This window comes from Littorina saxatilis, linkage group LG5, assembly GCF_037325665.1.
Source record: "Littorina saxatilis isolate snail1 linkage group LG5, US_GU_Lsax_2.0, whole genome shotgun sequence".
NCBI classification, from domain to species: domain Eukaryota; kingdom Metazoa; phylum Mollusca; class Gastropoda; order Littorinimorpha; family Littorinidae; genus Littorina; species Littorina saxatilis.
Window position 1 is genome coordinate 43609956 of NC_090249.1, and position 15830 is coordinate 43625785.

At 40.6% G+C, this 15830-nt stretch overlaps 1 protein-coding gene and 1 long non-coding RNA gene across 2 annotated transcripts in view; both read left to right on the plus strand.

The window, feature by feature from the left end:
- Window positions 1-15830, plus strand: part of LOC138967215 (uncharacterized) — a 181478-nt gene that overhangs the window by 67424 nt on the left and 98224 nt on the right. The window lies entirely within an intron of this gene.
- LOC138967211 (patched domain-containing protein 3-like) overlaps window positions 2820-15830 on the plus strand; it is a 36241-nt gene continuing 23230 nt past the window's right edge. The window contains exons 1-5 of the mRNA XM_070339731.1: window positions 2820-3097; window positions 3914-4158; window positions 4896-5393; window positions 6823-7091; window positions 11093-11299. Coding sequence (XP_070195832.1) covers window positions 3926-4158; window positions 4896-5393; window positions 6823-7091; window positions 11093-11299 — 1207 coding nt within the window. The 5' untranslated portion in view covers window positions 2820-3097; window positions 3914-3925. The remainder of the gene's footprint in view (window positions 3098-3913; window positions 4159-4895; window positions 5394-6822; window positions 7092-11092; window positions 11300-15830) is intronic.

Sequence of the window (15830 nt, forward strand, 5' to 3'; positions counted from 1 at the left end):
TTGTTTTTTTTATTCTGAAATTTGGAACGTTGGCAGTCTCTTAGTTTTTGGAATTTCTAAATGTACATAGTTCAACGGAAAACTCCATGTACGCTGTGAAAGGAAACACGTCTGAATTTGTTGAAGGGACCACAGGAGCTTGTATCCATCCACCGGTCGATAAGCATGCAGCAGTAAATAATTATCGACCGGTGGTTGGATACAAGCTCCTGTGGAAGGGACATGGAAATCCAACAACCAACCTTCAGCAAACAGATGTCTACATGTTGAAAAGCAAACCCACTTTCGGAATGTCAACTTTCTTGCGTGGTAAACAAAAACAATTCAGAGCTTTCTATTTGTATCATTGTCAAGGACATGTAGTAACAGGCTGGAACATATTTATTCTTGTTTTCTTTGCACGGCTCATATCAGTAAACTTGTCCAACAGAACATGTGTTCATTTTACCTTCCGAACACCTGCTTGAAGGCTTGTGTTTTTCACCTGCAGAAGTATAAAACGCAACACTCTTTACTTCAGCCCCTGCGTTCTTGGTCTTTTCGCCTTCTTTTTGTTTTGCACAGCGTTCCTGTCTGTTTGTCTCCCAGATTTGATGATATAGAAAAGTGTTTAATAACCACACGCAATCAGAATGTACAATTTTCTTTTGGGTGAAGATTGTTTTACCAACGGCACATACCATCATGGATAGTAGACAAATATATTCTGAACACAAAGGCAAACTGATATGGATTTCATTTCACATGAACTATATGTCTATACTGTAATACAAAAAGTGTGTGAAGGTTTTACCATATTTCGCTCTCTTTAGCTCGCTCTCTCTCTCTCTCTCTCTCTCTCTCTCTCTCTCTCTCTCTCTCTCTCTCTCTCTCTCTCTCTCTCTCTCTCTCTCTCTCTCTCTCTCTCTCTCTCTCTCTCTTTTCAAAACAATTTTAACGGGTGAGGGAACATGTTTGGAAGAGATGTAAGCCATATATAATAAGCCAAGAAGAAGGAAATACATATTATTTCACATACACTTTTACCCGTTTTGGATTTGTGTACGAATAACAAAGAACAGCCTTTTCAATCACAACATACAAACATCTTGTAGCAGGCGTAATGTCGACTTCATAAAATATTCTCTTTTTGTGTTTGCTATATTCGCCCGAACATAGGATAAACTGAACAAACAAACTTCACTGTCGTGTATGTCATCAGCACATCATGTTTGCGAGCAGTTGTTATTACTTTGGACTGTAAAGAACAGTTTCAGAAATTGTAATTGGTTGTCGATGCTACGTCTATAAACTAATGAGAACAACGAAACAAAAACGTTATTCGTTTTAAAACTTTGATTTAGAAATTCTGTTGTTGAAAATCATAAAAGATACGCTCATCACATGTAATTATTACACACACACACACACACACACACACACACACACACACACACACACACACACACACACACACACACGCACGCACGCGCACACACGCACACACATATACACATACTCACACACAACGTAAACATATACACATACAGACACCCACACACACAATCACACACATATATACACACACACGCATACTCACACACCCATACACACATACAGACACGCTACACACACACACACACACACACACACACACACACACACACACACATACACACACACCTGAAAACACACAAACGAACACGCACTCACAACCACGCACAACGAATGAAAGATTCTTGGCAAGCATAGTGACCGAGACTTGTAATTAGGTGGAACGTCTTGGACCAGAAACATGGACTTTCTTTTACATGCTCCGTGACGTTATTGTAGTTTGACGTCATAATGACACAGGAGCAAAAAAAACAAGTCGCGTAAGGCGAAAATAAAACATTTAGTCAAGTAGCTGTCGAACTCACAGAATGAAACTGAGCGCAATGCAACGCAGCAAGACCGTATACTCGTAGCATCGTCAGTCCACCGCGCACGGCAAAGGCAGTGAAATTGACAGGACGAGCGGGGTAGTACTTGCGCTGAGAAGGATAGCACGCTTTTCTGTACCTCCCTTTGTTTTAACTTTCTGAGCGTGTTTTTAATCCAAACATATTATATCTATATGTTTTTGGAATCAGGAACCGACAAGGAATAAGATGATAGTGTTTTTAAATTGATTTCAAAAATTTAATTTTGATAATAATGTTTATATATTTAATTTTCAGAGCTTGTTTTTAATCCGAATATAACATATTTATATGTTTTTGGAATCAGCAAATGATGGAAAATAAGATGAACGTAAATTTGGATCGTGTTAGAAAAAAATATTTTTTTTTACAATTTTCAGATTTTTAATGACCAAAGTCATTAATTAATTTTTAAGCCACCAAGCTGAAATGCAATACCGACGTCCGGGCTTTGTCGAAGACTACTTGTTCAAAATTTCAACCAATTTGGTTGAAAAATGAGAGCGTGACAGTGCCGCCTCAACTTTCACGAAAAGCCGGATATGACGTCATCAAAGACATTTATCAAAAAAAGGAAATAAACGTTCGGGGATATCATACTCAGGAACTCTCATGTAAAATTTCATAAAGATCGGTCCAGTAGTTTGGTCTGAATCGCTCTACACGCTCGGACACACGCACGCACACACGCACACACGCACACACACACATACACCACGATAGTCCCTCGTTTCGATTCCCCCTCGATGTTAAAACATTTAGTCAAAACTTGACTAAATGTAAAAAGACGAAGGACACGAGGGCAAGCAAACTCATTTAATTGCAATCGATGATGACGGAGAATTCTTCAAGGCGTCATTCACCAACTGCGTCATAAGCCATCAAGGTGGAAGAGGGCAGACCACATGAATGTTTTGTTTAAAGAACCGATGAAAACTTGGTTCTTTTCTCTCAGGTCTGCCCTAAATCAATGATAGCCGAGTGGATTCCAGAGGCGACACCTAAGTATGATACGAAATCGTTACATTGCGGAATGTAGGGGATGGACATAGACAGGCATCAGGTATTCCTGATCGCAACCACCCCGATCTACAACAGCCTCGTACTGTTTTGGGCCATGGCTTAGCAGTTCACATATCCTGCGTCTTCACTTGAAGGTAAGATTCCTCCGATGAATTTGGTTTTGAAGGTCAATTCCTTCCCGTGAAAAGAATTATGCTCACTGTCTCAGAGCTGCTCAGTCTTTAACGTAGGCTGAGAACACGAAACAAAATACACTGTTGGCTTATTTCAATCGGACAGCCCCCCCCCCCCCTCCCCCAAGCAATCCAACATGTTGGCTTTTGAAAATTATAGATAACAGTTATGAACACCATCACGGTTTGACAAATATCCAAAGGCGACAGCAATTGCACCTCATTGCTGTGAATGGGTGTTAAACGGCAGTAGTGGATCAGTAAGATTGCAAGGGTGGGGGGAGGGGAGGGGGGGGTGCATTTAGAATTGAAAAGTGTAAATCGATGGTGCGCAGCGCGCCCAAGAATGCTCAAGGGTCTGGGGGCATGCCCGCCCCGGACAATTCGTTGTCTGAAGAAGCAAAATGGTGCAGTCTGCTGCTATTTGAGCTTAGAAATTGCCAAGATAAAACATCTATCTCTCTATTTTTGTTTGCTGGAGGAGGGTGCACGTGCATCCTATGCAAAACAATCCCCCAACCCCAAATAACACCACCACCCCCCCCCCCCCCCCCCCCGGGTCCACCCCTGAACGAGAAGGACTTTGCCTTCAAAAGAGTCATACCTTCTTACACTTACACGAAGAAGCAAACGACATTCACATAATCAATTGACAAAATTACATTCGTATATTTTCTTGATTAAATTTGGAAACGATTTAATGGGAAGAGGAGGGGGGGGGGGGGGGGTAGCGAGCGCCTTTCACACTCTCAACTGAGGCTCTCATATATCTTTCAGAAAGTCAGGAATATGGGGTGTAGGGACTGCTGCTGGGACATGACTGGTTGCCAAGAGCGAGTGAAGCGGGGGCTGACCTCGTTCGCGTGGTGGTACGGGCAGATGGTGTGCAACCACCCGACCCCCTTCATCGTCCTTCCCATCCTGATCTGCACGGGTCTGGGCTGTGGCATCTTCGCGATGGACATTGAGAAGGACGCAGAGACCTTGTTCTACCCTAAAGGCACCCAGGCCATCAAAGACAGGTAAGTTTGGGGTGTTTTGTAATACGGGAGGCAAAAGAGTTGTGCTGACTGATCTCAGATCTGACCAGGTGTTTAATTGGGATAAGACCACCCCTTTACATCTAAGAACATCTCTTTATCGGACACATTTCGAAAATTGCCATTCTGGCTGCTCTCAGTGCAGAGTTTTAAGTTTTGGTTGAAGTAATTTTGAAGAGCGACACGCTGCACACACAAAATTCATCAGGGATGGCCAAATCGTCCGCCCGATCGCCAGGGGTGAGTGAAACATCGGGCTAGTAGAAACCGCCTTGCAACTCGCCCGGCTGGCCAGTAAACATTCTGGTCCAATGCAACACTTTGGGTTCTAATATGGAGTTCCAAAACCATATACACTTCAGATGCAGCAACTGTAATATGTACCGGACCAGCGACATTTCTGGTGGGCTAGTGACTTTCTTGAAGTTACTCGACCGGCTGGCGAGTTCAAACTTCAAGATTTGGCAAATCCCTGTTCATAATATCGTTATGTGTCCAAGCGAAGGAATGACCAACACTTATGAACAAGCCTGGCCAGATCTGAGATTGTGAGTCAAACTGTCAACACGAGAAGGACAGTGCATTCATTAATTTGTGTAAGGTTGCTTGTATGCGTCACACAGCACTGCATAATATTAATGTAAAATATTTGTAAAAAAACAAAAAACAACTTCACGCTGTTTTGTGCGCTGAATAACTCTAAACACTGCTGCCGACAGGACTCATCTGAACGAACTCTTCCCAAATCTGAACAACAAGACCTACTCACCTTTCTCGCAAAACACGTGGCCCAAGTTCTTCAGGGTGGTGTTCGAAGTGAGGAACTCCAGCCAAAGCATCTTTTCAAACAAGGTGATAGGCGAGATCCAGGGGTTCTTACGCAAGATCATGGATGAGCTTAAAACTAAAAAGCAAGGCCTGCGTTGGGAGAACGTCTGTGCTAGGTTTCAGAACACGTGCGTGATCGCCGGGGGTCAATACACTATGCCTGACTTCATCAGGCAACTCAGGACCAAGAACGTGACCTACCCTGTGTGGGTTGCACCGGATGGATCGAGGACCGACCTGTCCCTTAACATTGCTGGCCCTGTGACTGATAAAAACGGGATCCTTCTCGAGGCTAAGCTTCTCCTGGTGAGTTTTATTCTGTTCGAGGACCCGGAGTGGTCGGACGTTGCTGTCGAGTTCACACAGAAGACCACGCTGAAGTATGTTAGGTAAGTTCTACGGCAGATATGTAAGTACTATGTGTATCTGTCTTCGTCCCCGTTCGCTTCGTTTAAGGGTTCACTCCTGTAACGCGTCAGCATTGATGAACATAAGGTTACAAGAATATTTTTCTCAGCAAAAAGAGAACCAATTTTTTTTTTTTTTTTTTTTGGGGGGGGGGGGGGGGGGGGGTACGTGTTGTTACAAAACCTTCAGAGTATTATTTTGTAGAGAAGCGTTTGTCGCGTAATTTACCACACAGTTGATTACGACGTGTTCATACGTCCAAGGTTGATCGCAGCAAAAACAGGACGGCGTATCTTCGCCCTTCAAGCGGTATGAATGTGTGATATGTAACTCTGACCAATGTGGAGCGATAGACATATTAGTCTTCTCTCTGCTATTGAGGCGGCATTTGAAATCTAGTTAAAAATCTTGATCTCTTTGATTTGGAAATGTATAGTAACAGCAAGTGTGCAGCCACACACCTTTTCTAGAGGAAGAGGATGGCCTGAATGCACTATTCAGACAGCAGATGAATCGTTCTCAGCCTCAGACAGTATAATCGTATGGCCCTTGTACTCTGCCGTAGCTGGCTGTTCTAATTCCGGAGGAAAAAAGATTGCTTCAGCGTGGATGTACAAACATGGAAACATAATTCCGAAGCAGAGGCTCTCGTCGAGGGCCTCAAAGGGGGGGGAGGTATCATCACGATCACGGGAAGGGACATTTTAGCTTTCACGATCACAGTTACCTTGATTTTTGTTTTCACGATCACAAACACCTTGACGAATAGAGGATCATAGAGTGATACAGCTGTGAAAATGTACGTTGAAAAAAAATGCTTTGCAATAATGCCCATCACGATCACGAAAACAAATGACGATCACGATCACGAGACTTGATTTTTTTGCAATCACGGATCACGAGCAAAGTCCCATCACGATCACAGAAATAGAAATTTGGGCAATCACGGTCACAGAAAGGTCAAAAAACGCCAATCATGATCACGATTTTAAACCCTTTGGGGCCCTCCTAGTCCAGGTTTCCCCATCTGAGCATACACACTCATGCACGCTCTCCTTTTCTCTCCAGCTCCTTTCCCTTGTCCAATACACACTGTGCAATACGAGGCTTTTCATGTCTGTGGGATAGTCAATTTTCACAGCAACTAGTTGACATTTTGTACCTTCCGCATACCTGCTCTGGGTAGTGCGACACTTGTTGCGGCTAGCTTTCCACTGAGAGGAAGTGTCCCGAATAATAAGTTATTTAAAATGAATGAAATGTAGGTATTTAATTATCACTTACATTGTCAGTGAAAGAATACCTATATTACTGTAACATTGATATGTTTCACTTTTTCTGCGCTACTATGCCTTACTACATGCGCTCATGTCAAGGATGTAATATACTGTAGTAGTCTCAATGTTTCAGCATGACCTACGAAGGAACCGACACTTTGGAAAACGAGCTCTACCTCGCCACGAAAGGAGACATCTGGCTATTCATGTTTACCCTCATTGCCTGCATCGCCTATGCCATTCTGTCTACCATGGGTGGAGATATGGTGTCCACTCGGTCGCTGCTGGCTTTCGTCGGGGTGTTGGCCGCTTTGTTCGGGATCCTGGCTTCCATCGGCTTTCTGAGCCTGTGTGGCTTGAAGTACACCAACATTGTTGGGATCACTCCTTACCTGGTCATAGGTGAGTTGATCTGTGTGTGTGCGACTTAAACTGTGTCGCTGGTTTTGTTTCTACTTTAAACAAACATTCCTTCCGATGCGAACGGTGAAGTCAACCATCACAGATAGGTCCAGGCTGTTCCGCAGAATGAAAACAACCTTCAACTTGAGGAATTGCACACACAAACTAACAATCTAGCAGAGTTCATGTTAACAAATTCGTTTAGTTCAAAAAAAGTGGTATTGTATTGTTGTTCTGCATTGTATTAAAACTCCTTGTGTATCTGATAAGCAAAGGGAAGTAAGCGCTCTAATTGCATTTAGCGCGCTTACGTCCCTTGGGTATGCATTTAGAGCATTTACTTCCTTTTTACATTCAGTCAAGTTTTGACTAAATGTTTTAACGTAGAGGGGGGAATCGAGACGAGGGTCGTGGTGTATGTGCGTGCGTGTGTGTGTGCGTGTGTGTGTGTGTGTGTGTGTGTGTTGTCTGTGTGTGTGTGTAGAGCGATTCAGACTAAACTACTGGACCGATCTTTATGAAATTTGACATGAGAGTTCCTGGGTATGAAATCCCCGAACGTTTTTTTCATTTTTTTTGATAAATGTCTTTGATGACGTCATATCCGGCTTTTCGTGAAAGTTGAGGCGGCACTGTCACGCCCTCATTTTTCAACCAAATTGGTTGAAATTGTGGTCAAGTAATCTTCGACGAAGCCCGGACTTCGGTATTGCATTTCAGCTTGGTGGCTTAAAAATTAATTAATGACTTTGCATTGCGTTCCGTTTCATTCTGTGAGTTCTACAGCTACTGGCAGGTTTCATGGTATTAGGCCATTTTGATAGTCTCAGATTTGCTTAGTCTTTTAAATCCATATCTGTGAGAATCTGCTGTATTTGTTGTATTAACATGCAAACTAGTTGTTGTTTAAATACCTTTTTGAAAATAAAAGTTGAAATTTTTGATAATGTGTTTATTTATGTGCGTGTGAATGGTGGCGATCGTCAAAATACGGACGGATGAATTTACTTTTGCCACAGCATCACTAAACAAAGAACTAAATTCCAACACACACATGCACAAGTATCAATGCTGTGGTGGTTGAGAGTGCCAGAACACATTGAAATGATTGTTTTTCAACAACAATCGATATCCATAACACAAATTCTAACTTATACTAGCTCCGCAAAAAAAAAATGTATGGGGATTCGGATCTGTCCGTCCGCATAGCGATATCAAGAGCATCGAAACTAATTGTGATTTCACAGGACAAAAACACAAGTTTACCTAATTTTGTATACTGTAAATACAAGTTTGTGCACCCTTGAAGTGAGTTATAATGTTGCCGAGGTCAATTTGCCCTTGATCGACGCACGGTGACCCGAGTTTCAAAGTTGCGATCCAATCCGTCTAAACAATGTAGCGATCGCCACATTTTTCTTTTCATTCAAAAACTAACCGTTTGGGGAGGAAGTGACGTCACGTTGTTTTACGTTGACGCTCGCGCTCGACAGAAAAAGACCGCAACAGTTTTTCAGTTAAAAAAATCGCAAAGTAATTACATTTTCTGAGGTTTTCTAGTGTCCGTCTAGTAACAATCGCTACTCCAGCGATCGCCACTGAGTGTTGAAGTCACATTTAACTCCATTTTCGACTGTTTTAAGAAACTATTTTGACGCTCAATCGTCACGTTTCAGTGTCGAAACACGTACTGTGCATTTGCAATCAGCCGGTGTGTCCAAACTGAAATGCGAGTGATGCCTCGATTTGTGGCGATCGCTCACGTGGTTGACGGACAGAAATACCTTCTTAGGGGGTAGGGGAACAGTTACTCCTCCATACAATAAACTTGTCTCTTTATAAACTGTTCAGACATGTCTTCTCTTCAATAATTTTCAGTTTTGCTCGGTTTGTTAATCAGGAGCACCCTGCAGTAAATGTTTCATCTGTGACAATGCTCGAAATGTTGACGTAATTCCAATGTCCATATCCTTCTCTTGTTACCTCATCTAGCCAAAACCATTGAAGATAGAAAGACATTTATTGAACAAACGAGATGCACAACACCAGTCTTAACACGTTTTGTTCTTACATGTATATGAAAATATTGATGGCCATGGAATGGTTGGAAAAAAAAGACGGGTTTTTCCTTCAAAACGGTCTAGGTCTGCCGGAAGTCGTATTTTTTCAAACCATTCATTTGAGGATCAATATTTTGATATACATACAAGAACAAAACTTGTTAAGAATGATGTGTTGCATATTTTTTGTTCAATAAATGTCTTTCTATCTTCAACGGTTTTGGCTATATGAGCTATATGCATGCATATGATGACCGTATTGCTTTTTTTTTTGCGTTTTCAGGGTATGCCGCTTTGCGCCTGGTTTTTAGATATAAATAAGGACCAGGACTATAAAAAAAATTACTGTTTTTAGTTGTAACAAACTCACTTTGTTGGAAAAACATGTCCTTTGAATTGTGTGCCAACATTTATTTTGTAGAATTTGAGTGTGTAAATAGTAAATTGCTGAACACAATACTGTGAAACCTGCCTACTTGACTAAATGTTGTATTTTCGCCTTACGCGACTTGTTGGTTATCAGATTTCTAAATAGCGCTCTGCCTCATTTCGTTTACCCGGACCCCCCCCCTCCCCCCCTTCCCTCCCTCCCCCCCCCTCCCCCCCCCCCCCCAGCCTAAAAAATGAAATTAAAACAAGTCGCGTAAGGCGAAAATACAACATTTAGTCAAGTAGCTGTCGAACTCACAGAATGAAACTGAACGCAATGAAATTTTTCAGCAAGACCGTATACTCGTAGCATCGTCAGTCCACCGCGCATGGCAAAGGCAGTGAAATTGACAAGAAGAGCGGGGTAGTAGTTGCGCTGAGAAGGATAGCACGCTTTTCTGTACCTCTCTTCGTTTTAACTTTCTGAGCGTGTTTTTAATCCAAACATATCATATATCTATATGTTTTTGGAATCAGGAACCGACAAGGAATAAGATGAAAGTGTTTTTAAATTGATTTCGAAAATTTAATTTTGATAATAATTTTTATATTTTTAATTTTCAGAGCTTGTTTTTAATCCAAATATAACACATTTATATGTTTTTGGAATCAGAAAATGATGAAGAATAAGATGAACGTAAATTTGGATCGTTTTGTAAAAAAAATATTTGTTTTACAATTTTCAGATTTTTAATGACCAAAGTCATCAATTAATTTTTAAGCCACCAAGCTGAAATGCAATACCGAAGTCAGGGCTTTGTCGAAGATTGCTTGGCCAACATTTTAATCAATTTGATTGAAAAATGAGGGTGTGACAGTGCCGCCTCAACTTTTACAAAAAGCCGGATATGACGTCATCATAGGTATTTATCGAAAAAAAATAAATACCGTTCGGGGATATCAATCCCAGGAACTCTCATGTAAAATTTCATAAAGATCGGTCCAGTAGTTTGGTCTGAATCGCTCTACACGCACGCACGCACACACACACACACACACACACACACACACACACACACACACACACACACACACACACACACACCACGACCCTCGTTTCGATTCCCCCTCTATGTTAAAACATTTAGTCAAGTTTTGACTAAATGTAAAAAGAGAAGTAAAATATTGAAAATGAATAAAAACGGATGGCTCAAATTGCACTAGATTGCTCCATTTCCCGGGGGGGGGGGGGGGGGGCATGCCCGGTTACACCAGATCGGTCATTTATCCTTGTTTTGATCCAAATGTGTCTTCTTTAATTTACTTGTTGGACGGTGTATTAGGGGAAGTTTCTTGGCTCACATTGGTCCGTTGACCTTGATTTTATCAACATTTTCCGGCATGCCCCCGGACCCACCTGGGAGATTCGAACGCTTCGCGCCCTCAATTAAACGCTTTGCGTCGTCGAATTGTCCCCAAAATAAATTTGGAAACCCCCCCTTAAAAATGGTGCGATCCGCCCCTGAGAATCCTTGTGTAAACAAAACCGAAAACTATGTTGGATCCCTGCAGGTATTGGCGTGGATGACATGTTCCTGCTGATGTCGTCTTGGAGTGACACACTGAGCAGCACAGAACTGACTGTGTCGGAGAGGGTCAGCACAACACTGACCGTGGCCGGAGTGGGCATCACTGTCACTTCTCTCACCGACTTCCTGGCTTTTCTCGTTGGCGGTTCCTCCATCTTCTTCAGTGTACAGATCTTCTGTATCTACACTGGTGAGGAACTTGTTTAGCGAGAGCTTTATTCAAAGAGCATGGAGTCTGCAAGTTGAAAATCAGAGGGAAGGGGGAGTGCCAATACTGCACTATCTACGATAATCTGCTAAGGCTTATTGACTCACCTGAGTGTCGGCATGGAGCACCAGAAAGCCGGGCGGTAGGTCGTGAACAAAAAACACGACGTTGAGTTTTTCATTGATGTTTTTGCATGCCAAACCTTTTAGAAACTACACACACTCACTGGGTTCAGAAATGGTGAAAGTTAGGTTGACCCTCGTCAATTTTCAATGTCGTAGCAGGGTCACAATCTTTTCAAAATGTGGGAAGGTGTCATTGTCTTGATGAGTGTTTACAGTTAAGGTTTTCAAACTTTACACATTTGAAGGATTCAATACCCTCTAAACGTGGCAAAAGTGTGGTCAAATCTTGTCAAATATCAATTTCGCAGCAGCTCTTCAAGCCAATATAAAAAAACAAGTCGCGTAAGGCGAAAATACAACATTAATTTTAGTCAAGCTCAGTCGAACTCACAGAATGAAACTGAACGCATTGCATTTTTTCCGCAAGACCGTACACTCGTAGCATCGTCTGTCCACCGCTCGTGGCAAAGGCAGTGAAATTAACAATCCAGAAAAGCGCGGTAGCGGTTGCGCTGAGGAGGATAGCACGCTTTTCTATATCTCTATATTTTTTTAACTCTCTGAATGTGTTTTTAATCCAAACATATCATATCTATATGTTTTTGGAATCAAGAACGGACAAGGAATAAGATGAAATTGTTTTTAAATCGATTTCGGAAATTTAATTGTAATCATAATTTTTATATTTTTTATTTTCAGAGCTTGTTTTTAATCCAAATATAACATATTTATATGTTTTTGGAATCAAAAAGGATGAAGAATACGATAAACGTAATTTTGGATCGTTTTATAAAAAAATAATTTGAATTACAATTTTCAGATTTTTAATGACCAAAGTCATTAATTAATTTTTAAGCCACCAAGCTGAAATGCAATCCCAAAGTCCGGCCTTCGTCAAAGATTGCTTGGCCAAAATTTCGATCAATTTGATTGAAAAATGAGGGCGTGACAGTGCCGCCTCAACTTTTACAAAATGCCGGATATGACTTTATCAAAGACATTTATCAAAAATATGAGAAAAAAAATCTGGGGATATCATACCCAGGAACACTCATGAAAACTTTCAGGAAGATCGGTCCAGTAGTTTACTCTGAATCGCTCTACACACACACACACACACACACACACACAGACACACACACACACACACACATACACACACACACACAGACACACACACACACACACACACACACACACACACACACACACACACACATACACCACGACCCTCGCCTCTATGTTAAAACATTTAGTCAAAACTTGACTAAATGTAACAAGTCGCGAAAAGCGAAAATACAACATTTAGTCAAGTAGCTGTCGAACTCACAGAATGAAAGTGAACGCAATGCAACGCAGCAAGACCGAATACTCGAAGCATCGTCAGTCCACCGCTCATGGCAAAGGCAATGAAATTGACAAGAAGAGCGGGATAGTAGTTGCACTGAGAAGGATAGCACGCTTTTCTGCACCTCTCTTTGTTTTAACTTTCTGAGCGTGTTTTTAATCCAAACATAATCATATCTAAAAAAAATTTGAATCAGGAACCGACAAAGAATAAGATGAAAGTGTTTTTAAATTGATTTGGAAAATGTAGTTTTGATAATAATTTTTATATTTTTAATTTTCAGAGCGTGTTTTTAATCCAAATATAACATATGTATATGTTTTTGTAATCAGAACATGATGGAGAATATGATGAACGTAAATTTGGATCGTTTTATAAAAAAAATATTTTTTTTACAATTTTTAGATTTTTAATGACCAAAGTCATCAATCAATTTTTAAGCCACCAAGCTGATATGCAATACCGAAGTCCGGGCGTCGTCGAAGATAACTTGACCAAAATTTCAACCAATTTGGTTGAAAAATGAGAGCGTGACAGTGCCGCCTTAACTTTCACGAAAAGCCGGATATGACGTCATCAAAGACATTTATCAAAAAAATGAAAAAAACGTTCGGGGATATCATACACAGGAACTCTCATGTCAAATTTCATAAAGATCGGTCCAGTAATTTAGTCTGAATCGCTCTACACACACACACACACACACACACACACACAGACACACACACACACACGCACATACACCACGACCCTCGTCTCGATTCCCCCCTCTACGTTAAAACATTTAGTCAAAACTTGACTAAATGTAAAAAAGTGATTGCCTACCTACCTACCCTATTTTTTTTGGCTATGTTACCGTAACCACACCTATTTTTATATTTAGTCAAGTTTTGACTAAATATTTTAACATCGAGGGGGAATCGAAACGAGGGTCGTGGTGTATGTGCGTGCGTGTGTGCGTGTGTGCGTGCGTGCGTGTGTGTGTGTGTGTAGAGCGATTCAGACTAAACTACTGGACCGATCTTTATGAAATTTGACATGAGAGTTCCTGGGTATGAAATCCCCGAACGTTTTTTTCATTTTTTTGATAAATGTCTTTGATGACGTCATATCCGGCTTTTCGTGAAAGTTGAGGCGGCACTGTCACGCCCTCATTTTTCAACCAAATTGGTTCAAATTTTGGTCAAGTAATCTTCGACGAAGCCCGGGGTTCGGTATTGCATTTCAGCTTGGTGGCTTAAAAATTAATTAATGACTTTGGTCATTAAAAATCGGAAAATTGTAAAAAAAAATAAAAATTTATAAAACGATCCAAATTTACGTTTATCTTATTCTCCATCATTTGCTTATTCCAAAAACATCTAAATATGTTATATTCGGATTAAAAACAAGCTCTGAAAATTAAATATATAAAAATTATTATCAAAATTAAATTGTCCAAATCAATTTAAAAACACTTTCATCTTATTCCTTGTCGGTTCCTGATTCCAAAAACATATAGATATGATATGTTTGGATTAAAAACACGCTCAGAAAGTTAAAACAAAGAGAGGTACAGAAAAGCGTATTATCCTTCTTAGCGCAACTACTACCCCGCTCTTCTTGTCAATTTCACTGCCTTTGCCATGAGCGGTGGACTGACGATGCTACGAGTATACGGTCTTGCTGAAAAATGGCAGGTACTTGACTAAATATTGTATTTTCGCCTTACGCGACTTGTTTATATTTAGTCAAGTTTTGACTAAATATTTTAACATCGAGGGGGAATCGAAACGAGGGTCGTGGTGTATGTGTGTGCGTGCGTGTGTGCGTGCGTGCGTGTGTGCGTGCGTGTAGAGCGATTCAGACCAAACTACTGGACCGATCTTTATGAAATTTGACATGAGAGTTCCTGGGTATGATATCCCCGAACGTTTTTTTCATTTTTTTGATAAATGTCTTTGATGACGTCATATCCGGCTTTTCGTGAAAGTTGAGGCGGCACTGTCACGCCCTCATTTTTCAACCAAATTGGTTGAAATTTTGGTCAAGTAATCTTCGACGAAGCCCGGGGTTCGGTATTGCATTTCAGCTTGGTGGCTTAAAAATTAATTAATGACTTTGGTCATTAAAAATCGGAAAATTGTAAAAAAAAATAAAAATTTATAAAACGATCCAAATTTACGTTTATCTTATTCTCCATCATTTGTTGATTCCAAAAACATATAAATATGTTATATTCGGATTAAAAACAAGCTCTGAAAATTAAATATATAAAAACTATTATCAAAATTAAATTGTCCAAATCAATTTAAAAACACTTTCATCTTATTCCTTGTCGGTTCCTGATTCCAAAAACATATAGATATATGATATGTTTGGATTAAAAACACGCTCAGAAAGTTAAAACAAAGAGAGGTACAGAAAAGCGTGCTATCCTTCTTAGCGCAACTACTACCCCGCTCTTCTTGTCAATTTCACTGCCTTTGCCATGAGCGGTGGACTGACGATGCTAAGAGTATACGCTCTTGCTGAAAAATGGCAGCTACTTGACTAAATATTGTATTTTCGCCTTACGCGACTTGTTATATTTAGTCAAGTTTTGACTAAATATTTTAACATCGAGGGGGAATCGAAACGAGGGTCGTGGTGTATGTGCGTCTGTCTGTCTGTCTGTCTGTCTGTGTGTGTGTGTGTGTAGAGCGATTCAGACCACACTACTCGACCGATCTTTATGAAATTTGACATGAGAGTTCCTGGGATTGATATCCCCGAACGTTTTTTTCATTTTTTTGATAAATGTCTTTGATGACGTCATATCCGGCTTTTCGTGAAAGTTGAGGCGGCACTGTCACGCCCTCATTTCTCAACCAAATTGGTTGAAATTTTGGTCAAGTAATCTTCGACAAAGTCCGGACTTCGGTATTGCATTTCAGCTTGGTGGCTTAAAAATTAATTAATGACTTTGGTCATTAAAAATCTGAAAATTGTAAAAAAAAATAAAAATTTATAAAACGATCCAAATTTACGTTCATCTTATTCTCCATCATTTTCTGATTCC